Source organism: Nicotiana tabacum, chromosome 1 (assembly GCF_000715075.1).
Source record: "Nicotiana tabacum cultivar K326 chromosome 1, ASM71507v2, whole genome shotgun sequence".
Taxonomy (NCBI): Eukaryota; Viridiplantae; Streptophyta; class Magnoliopsida; order Solanales; family Solanaceae; genus Nicotiana; species Nicotiana tabacum.
This window is the reverse complement of record NC_134080.1, coordinates 26,314,411-26,334,408: the sequence shown is the minus strand read 5'-3', so window position 1 is coordinate 26,334,408 and position 19,998 is coordinate 26,314,411. Positions and strand designations below refer to the sequence as shown.

Genomic DNA, 19,998 nt, shown 5'->3' with positions numbered 1-19,998 from the left:
GTTATTTTCTCCTTTACATACTAATGTTTTGCAGGAAACGAGCAGTTTAAATTCCATGGAGGAAGCAGTAGCTCTGCAGGACAACAGGCAGAGTATAGTGCAGGAGAACTCATACTCATACTCATTGAATTTGCAGGAGATGGATGCTGTAGGAGTCCCTGAGAATGCACAGGAGAGATCAACCACAATGGAGGATGCAGGAATTCCTGAGAATGCATAGGAGAGATCAACCACAATTGAGGATCAGTAAGGAAATACAAGTGAGCAGCTGGGAAATGCAATAAGCTTAAGACCAGGCAAAAAATCTACAAGGTAGGTCAAGGAACCAATATGGATGAAAGATTATGTAACAACCGAAAGGAACACAAACTGCAACTACCATATATCAAATTACTTGGCCTATGATCAAACCACTCCTAACTATCAATGTTACTTAGCAAAATTCTCTCGATTGGCTGAACCAAAGACATTCAAGGAGGCTGTGAAGGATAGTAGGTGGATAGAGGCAATGAAACAAGCAGTGAAGGCATTAAAAGACAACAACACATGGAAGGTGGTAGACTTACTAGCAGGGAAGAGTGATGTTGATCAAAATGGGTATATAAAATCAAGTTCAAGGCAGATAGAGACATAGAGAGGTTCAAGTCCAGACTGGTTGCAAAAGGATACAGTCAAAGGGAAGGCTTGGACAACTATGACACCTTCTCAACAATGGAAAAAATGGTCAATGTGAGGATTGTCATTGCATTGACTGCTTCAAGAGGCTAGGGATTATATCAGATGGATGTTTATAATGATTTCCTGCAGGGAGATCTATATGAAGAAGTGCATATGGAGTTACCTGAAGGTTTTAGAAAGCCAGGAGAAAAGAAGGTATTCAAATGAGTGAAGTCACTATATGGACTCAAGCAAGCTTCAAGGCAATGGAATATTAAACTCACTGAGGCTCTATTAGGGGCTGGTTTTGTACAAAGTCATCATGACTACTCATTGTTCACACCGAGGAGTCAAGAAGGTATAGTAGTCATTCTTGTGTATATGGATGATCTCCCCATCACAGGAAGTTGTGCAAATCTGATTAAGAAAGCCAAAGACATATTGCATCAAAACTTTAAGGTGAGGATCTGGGAGAGTTGAAATATTTTATGGGAATTGAAGTCCCAAGATCTAAGAGAGGAGTACTATTGAATCGGAGGAAATATGTGCTAGAATTAATATCAGACATGGGATTAAGTGGAGCGAAACCTGCATGCACACCATTGGAAGTCAATTCAAAACTGACTTCAATAGAGTATGACAAAGCAAATGGAATCACAAGAGACATGGCTTTACAAGATGTTAGCACTTATCAGAGGCTAGTAGGAAAATTCTTCCATGTTACTATAACAAGGCATGACATTAATTATGTTGTACAAGCCTTGAGCCAGTTTATGCAAACACCAAAAAGGTCTCATTGGGATGCTGCATTGAGAGTGGTAAGATACTTGAAAAGTACACCAGGCGAGGGTGTATTACTGCAGTCTGAATATTCTAAGGAGCTCACATGCTGGTGTGACTCAGATTGGGTTGATTGTCTTAATACTAGAAGGTCTATTACTAGTTGTGCTATCAAGTTTGGCAACTTATTGATCTCTTGGAAATCAAAGAAACAACAGACTGTTTCAAGGAGTTCAGCTGAAACAGAATACAAAAGTATGACTGCAAGTATTGCAGAATTGACTTGGCTACTTGGTTTGTTCAAGGAGCTGGGTGTGGAAATAGAACGACCAGTCACAGTACTCAGTGATAGTAAATCAGCCATTCAACTAGCAGCTAATCATGTGCTTCATGAAAGAACAAAGCATATAGAAATCGACTGTCATTTCATTACGGACAAAATCAAGGAAGGGATGGCCAAGACAACACATGTCAGCATTAAGGAGCAACAGGCAGATCTGTTAACCAAAGCTTTAGAGGTTGCTCAACATGATTATCTACTTGGCAAACTTGGAGTGTTCAATGTTTTGCACCCTCCAGCTTGAGGGGGCATGTTATGATACTAGCATGTGAGAGTCACATGGGTAGTTAATTAGTTAAGAAGGTAGTTAGTTGTTATAAGTAAGTTAATGTACTTTAGTCTTTTTAGCCCTTCTTTCTTCTTCTTCTAGTATATATCGACTGTATATGAAAGTGTAAAGCTGGGACTTGCTCATTCTCTCAATAACAGAAATATGTTCTAGAATCTTCCTCCATTAACAAGCTCAAGCAGTCCTTACAATTCGACAGTATGTATTTCATTAGTTAATCTACTCTGGTTGTTTTGATGAAACTTTAACAATTGACATCAAGGATATTTACTTACTCCAATTTAGGAGTGGCAAACGAGCAGGTCGGATATGGTTCTAGTTGAAAATGGGTAATGAAAAAATAGATCCGACCCGACCCATATTTAATACGGATAAAAAAACAGGTTAACCGGCGGATAATATGAGTTACCCATATTATCCATGACTTCTTGATCACTTTTGGGAAAATTTTTTGTCTCCCTAACTTGAGTAACCCCCAATTTGAGGTTCTACAAATGTAAAAGTTACACCCATTGATTACTCATTAATTATCCATTTAGATAATATGGTTCTTATCCATATTTGACCCGTTTTTAAAAAGTTCATTATTCAACCCATTTTTTAGTGGATAATATGGGTGGTTAACTGTTTTCTTTGAACCATTTTGCCACCGCTACTCCAATTCAACAGATATTAAGGAAGGAACATGGCAACCAATGCTAGCAATGGGAACTGTTTTTTTTTTTTTTTGAGAAGGAACTGATGGTCCCACGTTTAAGGTAAAATCAACTCTAAGCAATAGTCTGGCACTGTGGCACATGATACAGGCGAACGGCCGCTCATTTTCAAGAGACAAAAGAAAAAGAAAATATATATCAACTGAAAAATGGTGAGAATGAATACAAAGTATCATAAAAATTGATCAATTTACACAGAAAGAACAGAGCCAGCGAGCTCTTCAGTTCCCCAACACTAGAAAATTATACAGTAAACTGAAAGAGAAAAACTGTAATCCACGAACGGAGGGACTTGAGCTATTCTGTAGAAGGTGAAGACATCAACAGTTTAAATAGAAACCCAACCATTATCCCAATGACTCCCACAACGAGTGCAAACTTTAGAGAGAAGCCTGCATCACCTCTCCGATTTCTTCGTCTCTTAAGAACTTCCTGCAAGTTCATGAAGCAACATACATGAGAATGGTGGCCAACTACAGACCAATGGATATATGCAAGATGATAGAAATTTAACTGAAGTTTCAAAATCGAAGAATTAATCTATGGACAAATGAAGCCATCACCAATGCTTGTTGTAGATCCAGATAAACAAGAAATTTCAAAAGGTAAGATTATTATTGTTGATCTATAGCTATCTTCTTCTTGTGCTCTTTTTTATTAGGTTGATGTATAGTTTTTCTATGCAGCCAGTTGAGTTCCACGTCTAAATCTTTTTGCATAATCCCTGCCTGCTTCAAATAAAGCGAAGCTAAGTCTAAACAAGTTACTATTCCTTCCCATGTGAAACAGTATTTTCAACTCCTTGGTTTTCTCTTTTTGGTTCCCAGAACTATTATGTATTTTGGCCTTATCTAATGACTGTGTATAAGGACCCAAGATTATAATGAACTAATAGCAAGTCAAATATATCACTTCCAGTTTATCTTCTGCTGCTTTTTCGTGTATCAACTAGGATTAATCTGATCAGATAGTTCTGCATATGGAGCCACCTACTAATGTATTAGTATTAATTTGGACTAGCATATACCTATACATGGATGAATAATTATAACAACTAAATAAATAGGAAAATGTAAAGTACACTAACCACTTCCTGTTGCAGCTGCTGTGTTTGTCGGAAAGCTGCATCCCTTTCATCTCTGGCACGTTGCAATGCTTGACTCTATATCAAAGCGAAAGCATATAGTATGGTGTCAAACTTGGGACTAAGATAAAATTCTCTATCTCATGTATAAACTTGGCATTATGATTACAGATAAATCTTTTCTACCTACATGATGTGCAAGTCTCCATATGATTAGAAGCTAAAACCTTCCGAAGATCGCGGAATATTTGTTCCCCCAGAACATCCATTAGGGAGCTTTACACATGTCAGTAACAAAAGCTAAATGGGAAGTACTTCATCGACAAATTGACCAAATTCAACATCTAACTTTACGGTTCTCTTTTTCAAACTGGAGAAGTAGAACTTTCTATTTTGAAACGCTTCATCTGGCATTAACTGGGGATACAAAGCAACATGGTTCTGAAAAGTACTCCAAAATGGAATATGGCCCATGATTTGACCAGGTTCTATGGGGATAGGTGAAAAGATTAAAGCAGGTCATGTTGAATTTCAAGTGACTGATGGGTGAGAAAAGCAGGTTACATTGAATTTCAAGTGACTGACGGGTCTAGACAACTTGCCCAAAAAGAAATCCTGTTTGAAAATAATAATAGCAATTGCTCCTTTTTTGGGGGATTTGTCCATCATGGAAATCTCCATATGGGGTCACGCGATAAGGATATTCCATTCTAAATTAATTCTCCTCAAGTAGTTCCTATGGAGCAGGGAGAACGAGTATCTCCACCACCAAGGGAAAAAGTGCTCGCAATCACGTTTTGACAGAGACCAATAACAAAACCCTCCAGAAAATTATCATCAATGTTTCTTTTAAATGTTTTTGGTTGAGGCGGGGGTTCGAATCTTAACCTGGTAGAGTGTTTCCTTATCCAAAAACTATAAATCATCACTGTTTTTTGTTATCCTTGACATCCTAATAATCAAGTAAACCTTTTTGATGAAGAATAATCAAGTAAACTTTATACCACCCTATTTGCTTTATCAGGTCCCATGAACTCCTTTGATTCCCATTCTTCTCAAGGGAGGGAAATAGCCAGTGACATAAACGGCTATTTATAAAATAAAAGTAGTAGTATCTTCTATTTCTTAATGGTTAAACATTTCTTCTTATGATTTGTTATGAGCCAAGAAGACGATCGGGGGAGATGAGATGGGTACATATCTGCTCTTCGACAACCATTTTATTCTCAAAAAGCAGAAGAATAATCATAGTCTGTCCTCTCTTCAATTCTTTCCTTTTTTTTTTTTTTTTTTGCCATTCACCTTTTTCATTCAGAAAATATCTTTTACCTCCTGTCACAAACTAAAGCAACAACCTAGAGCACCTAATCACCCTCACCCCGCCCCCAAACCAAAAAAAATAAATAAAAACAGCCAGACATTCAAAATGAGCATCCACCGAAAAGTAGAAAGAGTACTGGCTTTATAAAATCTAGCAACACGTGGCTCTCACATATAGGAAAGGGAAAAGGGAAAAAATAAGATGACAAGTTATATATGACAAAAACTTGCTCGAGATCTCCAGATGTTTTTAAAGAAACTTTACGTCACCAGTCATTATATCCTAAGAAATCAAGCAGCATGACTTTTGGAAGAAAAAAATAAGGACATGAAAAATGAACTAGACTATGACTTGAATTTAGAACTTACAGAGTTGACATCAGAACTTTGTTTAAACGCATCTTCAGATTGTCCAGGAGATGAGTGAGGAGAGATGTAAACAACCCTAAGCTTGCACTCTTCTACAGTTCTTCCGCTATCCTTATTAAACTGGATTCAGAAATGTCCATCAATAGCATAAAGTGAAAATAAAGGATAACAAGCATTCTCTCTTTAAGCATAATACAGAAAGCCATCCAAATTCTTACAGTATCGGGAGAAAGTTCGTCAGAATCATTATTCACAATGGTGCTCTGTAGGAGGAACTTGTCCTTGCATTGCATATCCGGAGGGTACTCTTTTTGAGCTTGAAGGGTGACTAGAGACATTACAAAGTTAAGAACAATATAGGAAAGCCAACCATTAAAAGGATGTCAATTCATTTTTCTTCATAAATGAAACCATAAAAGGATGTCAGTGTCAGGATGGACAACTGAGATGTTACAAGATGAAAATCGTGAGTGCAAATAGGTGCACCAAATGGATATCCAACTGCATAGGCATACTCTTAGTAAATAAAGACATCACATTAGATTTCTACGTTACAGATGATAAATGGCCAAATTGTAGAAACATTTGTTAAAGAATACCTGTTCTAAGATTTTTTTTATTATATGATTAGTATAATACCCCTGTTCCTAGACTCTCATCATATAAGAAGGATGTAATAATCATCGCAAACAAAGGGTTAGTATCTGCCATGACAAACAATTAACAGAAAAGAAGATTGGGCTATGCCGAAACAAATCACTATAAGCCATTAAAGTAATTCCTAGTCAGAATTTTGAAAGATAAATTTATCCTACCTAAGTTTATCCAAACAGCAAAGGAGTAAGCTAATCCAAGCCAATATTTGAACAATTTGTGCGTACATTTGCTATATACCAAGATATCAACAACTGCTCTTTATTATATTTTCTGGCAAATGGTGGTACCAGTGTAAATAAACTTTTATGCAGTACTATGTTTGCCTAAATATTCTGCTAAAACATTCAAAGCTAACTGTGGTATAACAGATTAAAGTGCTTCTAATAGAACTTCAGGATTCGGAGTGGCACCTCGTATAAAACATGAATCCCAGGGATGTATGACACCTGTGTTTGGCCGAACAAAGTACTTTTTAGGAGAAGTAGTTTTCACCTAACAAAGAAAATGATACAGGATATACCTAGATATGAGTTGTAATAGTCATTAAAGAAGTGATGACTGAATTGTGAGATTTTGTCAAATTGAGCTAAAGCATACCTTGAAAGCAACACAATGCTCTGTGCTGTTTGTAACTTTAAGATCACAGTAGCTTTGTTTCTCCAGCTCAACTAACACAGAAAAGCCAAGCAGTAATTAGGTAATGTATGAAAGTGTATGCCATGCGAAGAACCAACAAAAGGCTCAAACAAGGAAGAAAAGAAACAACTTCTTAGTGCAGCCCAAAGAACTTACTGATAAAAAAAAATAAAAAAATGAACGTGTAACGTACAAAGATCCTGATCCTGTTGCTGATCAAAATGTGCTACTGTTGAATATGCTCCTTTGCATAAGAAAGTTATTTTTTTAATTGCAAATGAACATTATTGGAGCAACCTTTTCTTCTCTTTTTGAATCATTATTGGAGGAGCTAGCCGTTGGCCACATTTGTTGCGTGTGGTATCTTGTGTCAATAATTTAAAAAACTGTATCCAAAATAGTAAATTTTGATATAAAAAATTTACAGTATCCCGGAAAAAGCCTCTCTATCCCTCCGGGGTAGGAGTAAGGTCTGCGTACACTCTACCCTCCCCAAGGTTTGCGTACACTCTATCCTCCCCAGACCCCACTGGTGCGATTCTACTGGGTTGTTGTTGTTGTATATTCTTAAAACATTTGTTTGAGGTACAAAACCAAATAAAGTATAAAAAAGTTATTGTTTGTCATTTGTAGATAGAATATCTCATGACTATCAATACTATTTTAGTGACCTAGTACTTGAATTCAAAATGATTAATATTGTCTGAACCTATAAAGATCAAAAAATAAATTAAGCTAATTAAATAAAATAAGAATATTGTTCATTATTGTATTGTTTTTAATTTATGAGGTACAAACTTGTTATCTGGTCATATCATGATACTCCTCTATAGATGATGCCTGTTATGTATATTCCTTTCTACTGTATCAGTTTCTCTATCTTGACCAAAATTATTGTTGTTGTTGCTGATATCACTCTTGATAGTGCCATAGTGGATTACACTTGCTCATGTAATAAAACACTTTGCCACAGATACATTCTAACAATATGAGGGCCTATGCTCATGTAATAAAACACTTTGCCACAGATACATTCTAACAATATGAGGGCCTATGCTTATTGTCATTGCAAAATTAAAACATACTGAAAATTCTTTCGGACATTTAAAAGAATAGCCCTTCATGTTTTTGGGACTGAGTTCTATATGTTTACACATGCTCATGTAACAAAACACTTTGCCACAGATACAATCCAACAATATGAGGGCCTATGTTTGCTCTGCATCATCGTCCCTGAGTTCTATATTTTAAGCTCTTTAATTTTTACATTTCTAATTTTGTCCTTAATAACTACTCATTCCTTTAACTACTCTTATAGGAATGACATGGCATTGAAAATCACAAAACTTTGGAGGCTATTTTGGGATGTTATATACATCTAGCTTATGTGCCAAAGTCTTTCTTTTCATTACTTAAACTTTGTCCCCAATTAAACACCATCATACAAAAATGAAATTGAGGGAGTAATAGGTGTATGCCAATTGCCAACATATCTAATTTGTGCTGCAAATGCCAATGAGGTGGGAAAAGGAAGAGACTTCCTGTGGGACGATAAAGCTCAGAAGAGGAAGCAGCATCTAGTTAAATGGTCTGAAATGATAGCTCCAAAAAGACATGGAGGAATCGGGGTAATGAACTTGAAAGTACCAAAAAGAAGTCTCCTTATCACGTGATTTTGGATACTCCACATAGAACAAGAATTACAATAGAAAATGTCGAAAGGAAAAAGTCATATAGATAATCCAAAAAACCGGGAAATACTCCTATGAGTGGCATTGTGGAGGCAAATAAATTGTTACTTGAGAGAATTCATTAATTTAGAAAGCTTAAGGAGGTCAATGAAGCAAAATGATGCTGCAATTAGATCTGTGGGTGGAAAAGTGCACCTGAAGCAACAATTCCAGACTTATATATCTTAGCATCAGTGCATCACAGATTGTTGTCACTTTGCAGATATCAGAGATGAAAATGGGTGACAAATTAATTTCACAAGAGATCTACAGGATTTGGAGATTGAAAGAGCGTTGCTACTTCTTCTAAAGCTGGAAGAACAGAAGTCACATCTTTTGACGGGAACATCTCACACTGGAAAGCAAGGAAGAATAGGAAGTCTTATGACCTGTTGATCAATGCAGGTGAGTAACACAGTGGCCTTGTGAAGTCATTAGGAAGTCAAAAGAGCTCCGCTAAAGCAGCCTGCTTTGGAAAGTTAGCTATAAAAAAGGCATGACAGAGGAGGTTGCTTCCACATAACTATGATATTACATATGTGAATGTGCTCCAGAGTCCTCCAATCACTTTTTTATAACTGCAGCAAGACATGGTATGTCTGGCGTTTATTCCTTGATCTTTATGCAGCGTGCTATGCCTAAGATACTAAAGGAGAACTTCCAAAGCTGATAGGGGTAGAAAGTAAAGAAGCAACTCAGAACACTGTGGAGAATAGTTCCTTTGTGCATTTCTGAACTGTAAATATTTTGGAGCACCCACTTAGTACTATGATTAATAAAATCATCTTTCTTATCGAAAAATATAGAGAGCGGATTCATTGAGCTAATCTAACTTACTGAGTTACTTGGTCCTGAAAATAAGCCAACAGCTCTGGAATTTTATACTTTACAAGTCCATTTCTACTAGCGCCAAGATTTTGGCGTCCATGTTTGACACATAACACAGCAGAAGAAATTATGTCTGCATATAAGGTTTAACTCAATTATACTGATTAATATCTCACACTTACTCACCCTAATATATTGGATGAACAATCACTCTTTTGGCTCCGTCAAGTTCACAGTTGAGCGAGCTAATATTTTGCACAAATAAATCGAGAAGAAAACATCAACAAAAAAAACCCATAAATCCTCACATGAAATCCTTTTAAATCTCTTTCACCACTGCAACTTTACCCATATGACTACTCTCTTGCACCCTCTTCCTGCCGCCCCGCCACCCCTCCCCCAACCACGAGATTAGCTTAAAAATAGATCTGATCAGCAAACAGATCATAGTGTGAGCAGCTCATTTTTTGTTTCCTCTGAACGATTTCACCACAAAGCTCATAATTTTATGATAAAAATCACATACATTAGTCTGTAAGTGCTAATAAAACATAAATTTGACAACTTTTTCACCCACTGCATATTGCCCTCAAATTTCTCCCTCTTCTTTTAATTCTCTCTCACATTTATCCCCAACGTCTAGATACAACATATTCTACAGGCCGTTCTATTTTCGTCTTTGGTGCATTCAATTGCAATTAACCAAATCAAAATAATAACTTTCCCCATCACAAGACATAAAATTAAAACAAAAGCGTAATTAACCAAAAATCCGGAAACAAAAATCTCTGAGAGAGAGAGAGAGAGAGAGAGAGAGAGCTTACATTGGAATCTGAGCTCCTCGGGACTAACAGATATCAACTGGTTGGTAGTACCAGTCATGGTTACGAACCTCAAGCTGATCAGCCCCCTATCAAAACGAACCTAAAAAATACAAAACAAAAACATACACATACACAAACCCTAGGTTACCAAAATGCATCCAATAACAAAACAGATAAATGCATCAAATGCAAATATAGATAGAAAAAAAAAACAGTTTTTCCTAAAATTAAAAAAAAAAAGAACTGATGATCATAGAAATGCCGTTGAAAATAAAAAGCAGAAGAAGGAATTTTACCTGAAAGATCTGTGTAGCTTTTGAGAGAAGAAGAAAGAGAAAGAGGGGGAAAAGTGAATAGTTATGTTATGAAGGTTTCTTATACAGGTATGTGCGGGTGGTATGGGTGTGGGGGTAATGGGGGTGGGGGGTATCAATCAGCAATAATGAGGTGAGGGGAAAGAGAGGAAAGGGAGGGAGAGGAGGTGGTGGAAATGATGGCGTGACACATGGCGAATGTGTGCGGACAGTGACGTCCGATTCAAAAGCGAATGTTCGGACTGGTTGCTCCTTCTATTTTGTGGGGTCCACTTCAGTTTGATTATTCATCGGATAAATACGGGATAATTCTTCGATTAAATAGCTTAATTATAGCTAAAATTGAATATTAATCATAAGTTATTCCTGACTAGACTCCGGGTAAAAACTCACCCTAAGATTAAAAACACCGAGGGTCGTTTGGCGGGAGGTATTAGAAAAAATAATGTAAGCATTAGTTCTATGCATTACTAATATCTTGTTTGGTATATTTTTTCAACTTGTGTATAACTAATACTTGGCATAATCCTATGCATAAGTAATGCATAGAAAACCATGACATTAGTAATACCAAGGCTTTAATGCATGCATTAGTATGTTTAAAGATAAAATTGTCCTTAAAGTCCTTTAAAGCTAGAGAATATGGAGGGCATTTTTATAAACAACTATTTTTCTTAAAAATTATGCAATGCATTATAATTTTAATACAACACACCAAACAGTAGATAAGAAATAATATATGCACAACTAATGCTTGCATTACTAACACATGCATTACTAATCCATGCATACTAATACATCTTATTCCGCATTATTCTTATACATCCTACCAAACCACCCTTTAGTAGTTTAATATAATGGTTACATTTCCTGGCCGAGTCATATTAATAAATACATTACCTGTGATTTTTTTCAATCAGCTATAGTTAATTAATATTATATAATCTTAATTTATTTAAATATTATAAGTCTATATAATTTGATGTAAGAATCAAGTCGACTAAGTTTATTTTTGATAAGATCGTTTTATCTCTTCACAATATCATCTGTATATTTGAATTATAGTTTGTTTGGCCAAAAGTTTTTTTTTCTTTAAAAAATTAAAGTATTTGGCCAAACTTTTGAAAGAAAAAAAAGTGTTTTTGAAGATAAGCAAAAGCAGTTTTGGAGAAGCGGAAAAAAGTAACTTCTCTCCAAAAGCAATTTTTTGAAAAACACTTTTGAGCAAAAAAATATACGAAGCAGTTTTTAAAAGTTTGGTCAAACACTAATTGCTGCTCAAAAGTGTTTTTTAAATTAATTAGTCAAACACAAACCATTTCTCACCAAAAGTACTTTTGGAAAAAACACTTTGAGAAAAAATACTTCTCAGAATAAGCTAATTTTACAGTTTGGCCAAACATGCTATTAGTTAGACTAATAAATTTTAGATATTGAATACTTACAAACAAAAATACACTAAAATTATGTGTCCTTACTTAAATTATTTGGTTTATACCAGGCATCAGCATATTCGTGTTCGTTCATTTTGTTTTTTGTTGTCTTCGACGTGTTAGCGTAATTTCTTAATTTCGACGTTTTCCATTTTGTTTCTGACTCGTTCAGTATTATTTTATGCCGTTTAATACATCTGTAGCTGCTTGTTATTCCATATTTGAGTCCGAATTAAAATATTGATCTGTCGGATATGTTTGAATCAAACATACCCGAATTTATCAGCTTTTCTTTTTTTTAAAAATCAATTTTGGCATTGGTAATCATCTTTAATTTGTTTAATATAATTAGGAGGAGCATCTACTCAAGTTTTCTTATCGCTCTCTTTAACATATTACCTACTGTGGAGTGATTCTGTAAATCTCAAAAAGAATTGTTAAAATGTGTAAACAACTGATAGTATATCACCAGACAGTTATTTACACTTCAATCCAGCTCATTTATATTATTTGGATATGCCCACTATTAAATTAGTTTTGCCCGTAACTTTTGCCATTTTTGTCACCAAAAGGGTCGACATTAGTACATAGAGGATATGAAGAAACACAAGATTTTATCTAAATGCCCATGAAAATCAAGAAGGCCAATTTTCAGAGGACTGTCTAGTTTTTGGAATTTCAGAATTGACATCCCAGCTCGATGGCAAGGTCTAATTCACTGTCTATCTGTCTCAATTAATTATATACTATGATCTAACGCGTACAATGAATTGCTATACTACATTTAACTTTAATGTGAATATTGACGCTTAAGGCTGCATACCCCTTCCACAGACCCCGCGCATAACGGGAGTCTAGTTTTGTGAATATTAACACTTGATCTTAATTATAGTGCTTATATATGTAGGAGTCAATTAGAATACACACGGTTTGAAGCCAAAACGAAATTTTTTTGTCCAGAAGGGCGCAAGGCACCAACTAAAACGCCAAAGGCAGCAAAGCACAAAGTGTAGGAAATTTGGGGGTCAAGGTTGGCGCTTGGCGCCCCCCGAAACGGCAAAGGCAGCAACACGAATTCTTCAGCGCCACAGCTATAGAAAACGGCAAACAATATCATCATCAAAGAAAAGAAAATTTAACTCTCCAACTAGTAATTGCATCATTCATATTGAAAAGGAGTATGTCGAAAAAGTTTCAATAGATTGGAGAAAAATTAAGCAAAAATGAAACAACCTATTTACGAATGTTTGATGTAAATTACACTTACGTAGACTTCCAATAAAGAAAAGGAACAAAATTATGAAGGAAAAGGACAGTAGAAAGAGGCCAAACTAAAGGATTCTCATTTGAAAGTAGAGAGCCGAGGGAGTTTGTCACGCAAATAGTACAATCTTGCCCGCCTGACTTTCCGGTGCTTAACTACTTTGAGTTCCTTGATATTTGGTGAATACCTGTTGTCATGAAAAGTAAAAAGGAGAATGATAATAATAAGTTCCTATTTTCTTGACTATGTAAGCATAACTAAAGTTATGCTGTGACACTAATACCCCACAAGGGGGCAGAATGGAGACGTGGATCAAGAATACAAGAACACAAGTTGACCCCCATCCATAATTAGCAGGTCAATTTCAGCATCTAATTTGCCATCTACACGTGGAGCACATATTACTTATTTACTTATATATGCACATTTTGACAGAAGAAGCTTGTTATTTTCATCCGATATTCTGATGGAAGAAACTTACATAAAACTATGGGACACCTCAAAAAAGTACATTAAGATTATATTTCTAGATGATACTCCAGATTCAAGTAATGTCTCCAAGATTTTAAAGGAGACAAAAAAGAAGATATCCAACATGAGCAGATCTACCCTACGACATACGGAGGTTCACGTGAATGCATGCTATTGCCTAGACAGTGTATATGTGTTAAAAAGTCTACTAAATATCTATAGATATTTGACTGTGCACTAAGTTACTACTGTAACTACAAGCGAATAAACTTCAAATCCGGAATCCACCTCTGATATCCAAAACAAAAGCAACTCACCAGGCAAGACAATAATCAGGTTGTTTACAAGGCTGTGTACTGTTCTAGAGATCCATTTAAATTTTTAAGGTAAATCACATGTGTAATCCCTAAACTTTTAACAAGATGGGGCTTTGTTCCCTAAAAACCTGTATGTCTGTATCAGTAAATTAAACGGTCCTCCCACTACTTTTCCAATTTCTTACTTGGACAATGGTAGCAGCCATGATCAATATTACCCAAGGGAAAAATGAAAACCAAAATAGGTCTTTCTTGTCATGGGAAAGTGTTTTAAACTACTATCATCAGATGGGAAACAAGAATAATCAATAGAAGTATAAAGACCAAATTCTTCCCATATTTCACCCAAAGGTGTAACGCCATTCATCAATTTTACTCCATCACATCAGCAGTAACTTGCACATCTGGCTAACGAAGAGAAAGGAAGAGAAATCCAAAACGACAAATCAGCCAAAGTCCCCTAAAGTGACCACAAATCACTCAAATATCTCTACAATTATTATTGTTAAGACTCTCTACAATTATTTCCGTGCTATTTGTTACTTTTGCTCCCACTGCCTAAAAGGAAAACTAACAAAAACTGATATTTTTCCTTCACCATGTCCTTTGTCATTGCTAAAGGAGAAGGAAGTAGGCTACATAGCAACCAAGCGGTGGTCACAGAAATTTGTTGGTTCAGCTAATCAGTCAAATCCTGTTCAGGTATTCCCATTTAAACTTAAATAGATTTAAGATCACTTTAACATCTGATTTTCAAGCCCAAGGAAATGTATCAATCATGAGTGATGTTCTTTCACATCTTATAGAGCCCCTCTTTTATACGATGATAGTGAGCTGAAATTGTAAGGAATGAAACGTTTAACAGCATGAAGTTGTCCAAGTAAGAAGAAAGAACCACTGATTGAATAGGCCAACAGATTCAAATAGCTGTCTGTGACTTTAACGCTAATGTTGCTAAGTTTCAAGCACAATATCCAAAAACTAGCAGACAGTTCAAAATCTTTTTGCTGGTTGACTATGAGAAATTGCGAATGTCACTTTGATCTGCAAGCATATCCTATCTGAATAGTGACACATCATATAACTTACTTCATTTTCACTTGAAACATTACTAATACAGATTCAAACTCAAAGCGACAGCAAACAACGTACTATACAAGTATACACGACAGAAATCATAAAACAAATTTGCAAAGTCACCACATTAAAGCACAGAAAGTAAGACTTACACTGGGAACACTATTTCAACTCCAATGCCAGCAATGATCCTCCGAATGCGAATTGTAGTGTGAATACCAGCATTTTGTTTTGAAATGACTATACCTTTATAAATAGACAACCTCCTCCTATTCTCTGGGACTTCCTACAAGTTCATACACATCCTTCCAATTAAACTTTTGAGGGTAACTCTACCTCAAACCTTTTTTATTTTCAGAAAAAAAACACGATCGACATACAGATACTTACCAATTTGATCTCAACAACATCACCAGTCCTAATGTCTGGTATAGGCCTTACAGCATCTGACGCCTCAATTGCTTGCTTATTCAATATCTACTCCAACAATAATGCAACATTCATCAAATTAGCTTAATATTAAGTTTCCCAAACCTCAGTATATACATTTTCACGCCAAACTCAAAAACTTTACACAATCCAGACAAGAGCCAATTAACCAATTAGAAAAATAAAAGGGTAGTGCTTAAGAAATACCCCCATTATATCTCCAAGCTTAGCTCTCGGCCTAAATGGTGGCCTTTCCTCAGTTGCAACTGCTGTTTCTGCTGTGGCAGCTTCCTCAGTCTCAGCAGCTTCTGGTTCCCCTTGAGAATCAGCTTCAGCTTCAGCTCTAACAACAAAAGAACGACTTTCCCACTTTGAACTTAACCCCATTGAATTGTGTGAAAACAATGACAAATTCAACTGAGAGGGTCTACGAGAAACACAGGCTGAAAAAGCTAGCTTCTTTGGTGTACATGTTGTGAGATTTCTTGGAACTACAAATAATGCCTGTAAAATTCAATAAAATCATAAATTTTTAACACGAAAATGCAAAAATCTTGGTAATAAGGAAAATAAAGAAGGGTTGCAGACCTGAGGGAGAACAACGGAACCCATTTTCTGGTATGAGAAGTGAGGTAATTTAGGGTTCTTTCTGTTAATGTTAAGAAATGAAGGAGGTAGAATTCATGGAAATGGAGGAGAAAGATGGGTTACAGTAGTGAATGGTGAAAAGGGGAAGGAAGAACGCCTTATCCTATTAACGATGTTATCTGCAGAAATCTCTGTCTTTGCGTTTTGCTTATCTGGGTCTTCGGATATTTCCTCTAAGCCTAGTAAAAATGACACCAGGTAGCCACTTTAAACGCTTCTATTTAGAAATTAACCCATACATTCTGAATTTCAGTTTTTTAGTTTAATTTTTTGGCACATAAATATCCTAAATTATAATGAAATTAAGATTTTTAATTTAAAATTTTAGAAAAAAATAAATACTAGCTAATCTCTAAATAGCAATCCTGAGTAGGGTCGTGCATAATTTGGTAAATACAGAATTACCGTACCGAAATCGAAAATTTCAGTATTTGATATTCGATATGGTATTTGGCTTATTTTTAAAAAAATATTGGTATTGGTATGATATTTGGTATTTTAAAATGAAATACCGATATACCAATATCGTATCGAAATATATATTATATCACACAATACACATATTTTTAATTATATCAAAAATATAAAAAATCTTAAATTTTACTTTTCTTTATTCTCTAAATTCATCAATTAATTCTAAGCAAGTAACAAGACATTTTTAATGATCAAATTTATTCTTTTATGTACAATTTTCTCTTTCTATGTTGATATTTGCTAGTCTTGGACAAATTTTTTGTCAACGAATATTTTTAGTTTTGTACTTTAGAGTACTTTAATTAAGAATATTACAGTCTATGACTCTATGCACTAGTTAGCATTCAAACCGAATAAATCAAAATTGAAAGGAGAAAAATCGAACCATACCGAATTTAATTAGGAACGTATTGATATAGCATTTTAAGAAACTGAATACCGAAAATACTGAATCAAAATATTTATATATCGTACCGTACCGACCGACGAACACCCCTAATCTTGAGAATAGTTGTTTTTGCACTCTTAAGGCTTTGGGGCAAGTGCACAGATAGTCATTCCCAGAAATATTATTTAGGGATTATCCAGTATTTTAAACTAAAAATCTTAATTTCGGGATAATTCAAGATATTTTTGTCCTGAAAATTTGAACTTAAAAATAAAAATTCAGGACACACCGATTAATTCTTAAATACAAGGGGTTTTGGCATGGTATAACAATATACCCATATAATTGGCAGAAAATAGCCTTAGTTATAGGCATTGGCGTCAATAGCCAATAAATGTATATCACAATAATAATATGTATATCACAACTTTTTTTTTCCTTCTTTGTCTATATCAACATGTATATTAAAATTTTATTTTCATTCTTTGTATATAAATAATATTATTTTTTGTATATCAATAATATAAAATTATATATATTTATTGTTGTCTTTATATCAATGTATATCACAATAAAAATATTGTATTATTTGTATATCACAGTGTATAGCACATCGGACATGTGTATACCAAAATAGATATCATAAATTTATTTTTCTTCTTTGTGTATATCAAGAATTAATTTTCTTTGTATATCAAAATATTATTTACTCCCACAATTATATTTATTATTTTTATGTTTTAGAACTTGCTTAAACATGCTATATCAAAAATTTATTTTCCCTTTTTGATCAATAATTAATAATTATATTATTTGTATATAACAATGTATAACATAATAATAATAATAATGTGTATATCAAAAAATTTTATTAAAATTTTATTTTCGTTCTTTGTATAACACATTTTAGACTGAAAACTCAAGTTCATGACGGCTCCACATGTATATCCCCTATTGTAACCCGTGTATATCTCTATGTACATCAGTAATATCTCATGTATTTTATCTGTATCTGTGTATATCCATAAAAATTTATTTTATATATACGATATACAATGTGATATACATGGGCGTCCATAAATAAATTGTGTTGTATACACAATATACAAAGTGATATACACGGGCGTACTTAAAAACTTGTGTGTGATTCTCTTAAGTTTGAGAAGGATCCGAAAATTCCTCAAAAACCTAAGAATCTCGTAGCATTCATATCTTGTAGGTTGCTCTTCTTCGATTGGGGTGAAAATTAACTGGACAACGTCGGCAAGGCATTGGTGGTCATGGATGCTGATTTGACGATGCAAATGGTGTGGATAAAAGGAAAAATTAGAAAAATTCTAAATCTTCTCCCCTCCTCTTTGAGATAGAAGAAGAAATACAGTGAGAGAAATGGGGAGGGAAGGCATAATAAGCGTGTATTTTTTCTTAGGAGAGAATATAAAAGAGAGTAGTTTTTTTAAGATTTGGATATATAATGCCAATTGTTTGGGGCTATCTTTGCCAAACCTAATATAAGATTAAATAATTTCCAATTTCTATTATGTATTGTTATAGGATGCCAATTTTTCTAAATACAACCCTTTAGAATTGCTAGTTGGTGTCATTTCTACTAAGGCTTTTGCGGCCCACCTCCTCATGTCTTGTGCAAATGGGCCTTTATTTTAGCCTCTGGCCCGTGATAGCACCCACAAAGGCCATATTGTCAGTGTATGTATTTTGGTTTAATCATTCCTTTCGCCGCGTGCTTCGTGATTTTTACACAGAGTTGGTTACCGCACCACAAGAAGCCCAAAATGTTAGACGTAGATAACCAAAGCTTAAATTATCAAGCATATGGATCAATTCAACCCTCCAATAGAAGAATTAACCTAACTAGCCGTCTACCAAACCGTTTAAATTAAAAGTAGTTAGCAGATATATAATATATGTAGAATTAATATATAATATGTGTGTAATCATATATAATTCATGTATAATCTAAATATATAAGCTAATAAGATAAATAGTAAATCCAGTCGGTTTATTTGTGTAAAGATTCCATTCCAACATCTAGGGTGAAAATGACACCAAGTAATCACTTTTAAGCATATTATTTAAAATATATTTACAGATTACAAGGTATTTAAATATTAACTAATTCGCTCAAGTTTCAAGGCACGACGTCCTGAAGTTTAAATTTTAAACCTCAAAGTTCAAACTTCAAGGCATCGTGTCCTAAAGTTCGAAAATTGTGTCCAGAAATTCGAATCTTATGTTCTGAATTTTAAATTAGCACTTTAGAAATTAAGGACTTCCAAATTAAGGATACTTATAGCCTGTTTGTCCAAGTTTTTATTTTGGGCCAAAAGTGCTTTTTTTTTTAGTCAAAAGTGTTTTCTTTCAAAAAATTAAGGTATTTGGCCAAGCTTTTAGAAGGAATAGAAAGTGCTTTTGAGGAGAAGCAGAAACAGAAAAAAGTAGCTTTTCTTCATAAGCATTTGAGAAAAATACACTTAGAAGGAGTTTTTAAAAGTTTGGCCAAACACTAATTATTGTTCAAAAGTGCTTTTCAGAGTAATTAACCAAATACAAGCTGCTCATCACCATTAAAAAGTACTTTTGAGAAAAATATTTTTCAAAATAAGCTAATTTTAGAAGCTTGGCCAAACATGCTATTAGTCCTGAATTTTGAATATATTGACTAATCTTTAAATATATTGTATATGAATATATTTTAAATAGCGGACTAAAAATTGACTAATGTTTCGCTTCACCTCATCTAGCGTGTAATATTCTTCAGAAGAACTAGCTTTATGACTTTCCAAAGTCTTCACAAGCATCAATTCGCTAATAGTAAAAAAATAATTAATTTATAGCATACATGTTCCTAATTGTGCATCCATATATATTGAGACTGACCAAATAGCACGTTTCTATAATTAAAAGAGTATATTCATCAATGTAGTAACCTTGT

The 19,998-nt window shown here is 34.6% G+C and overlaps 2 protein-coding genes across 2 annotated transcripts; both read right to left on the bottom strand.

Annotated features, from left to right (window-relative positions):
* Positions 1-2,887: 2,887 nt before the first annotated feature.
* Positions 2,888-10,751, bottom strand: LOC107800536 (vesicle-associated protein 2-1). Its single transcript, XM_016623727.2, has 8 exons — positions 10,527-10,751; positions 10,231-10,330; positions 6,810-6,880; positions 6,623-6,704; positions 5,774-5,883; positions 5,556-5,675; positions 3,870-3,944; positions 2,888-3,214 (listed from the first exon to the last, which is right to left on the bottom strand). The coding sequence occupies exons 2-8, from the start codon at positions 10,286-10,288 to the stop codon at positions 3,080-3,082; spliced, it is 651 nt and encodes a 216-aa protein (XP_016479213.1). The 5' UTR covers positions 10,289-10,330; positions 10,527-10,751; the 3' UTR covers positions 2,888-3,079.
* Positions 10,752-13,158: 2,407 nt separating this feature from the next.
* Positions 13,159-16,365, bottom strand: LOC107800535 (large ribosomal subunit protein bL19c). Its single transcript, XM_016623726.2, has 5 exons — positions 16,124-16,365; positions 15,743-16,039; positions 15,497-15,583; positions 15,259-15,392; positions 13,159-13,428 (listed from the first exon to the last, which is right to left on the bottom strand). Exons 1-5 carry the CDS (start codon positions 16,145-16,147, stop codon positions 13,320-13,322), a joined length of 651 nt encoding a protein of 216 aa, XP_016479212.1. The 5' UTR covers positions 16,148-16,365; the 3' UTR covers positions 13,159-13,319.
* Between the last annotated feature and the right edge of the window lie 3,633 nt (positions 16,366-19,998).

Bases quoted from the DNA above. Each gene is read 5' to 3' on its own strand.
- LOC107800536 (XM_016623727.2), bottom strand. From the start codon at position 10,288: ATGACTGGTACTACCAACCAGTTGATATCTGTTAGTCCCGAGGAGCTC. The intron at 6,705-6,809 runs GTATGCTTTAGC...TTTCTTTGTTAG, and splicing joins AGCATTGTGTTGCTTTCAAG to GTGAAAACTACTTCTCCTAA. The intron at 3,215-3,869 runs GTTAGTGTACTT...ATGAACTTGCAG, and splicing joins AGCAGCTGCAACAGGAAGTG to GAAGTTCTTAAGAGACGAAG.
- LOC107800535 (XM_016623726.2), bottom strand. From the start codon at position 16,147: ATGGGTTCCGTTGTTCTCCCTCAG. The intron at 15,584-15,742 runs GTATTTCTTAAG...TTGTTGGAGTAG, and splicing joins AGCTTGGAGATATAATGGGG to ATATTGAATAAGCAAGCAAT. The intron at 15,393-15,496 runs GTAAGTATCTGT...ATGAACTTGTAG, and splicing joins ATGTTGTTGAGATCAAATTG to GAAGTCCCAGAGAATAGGAG.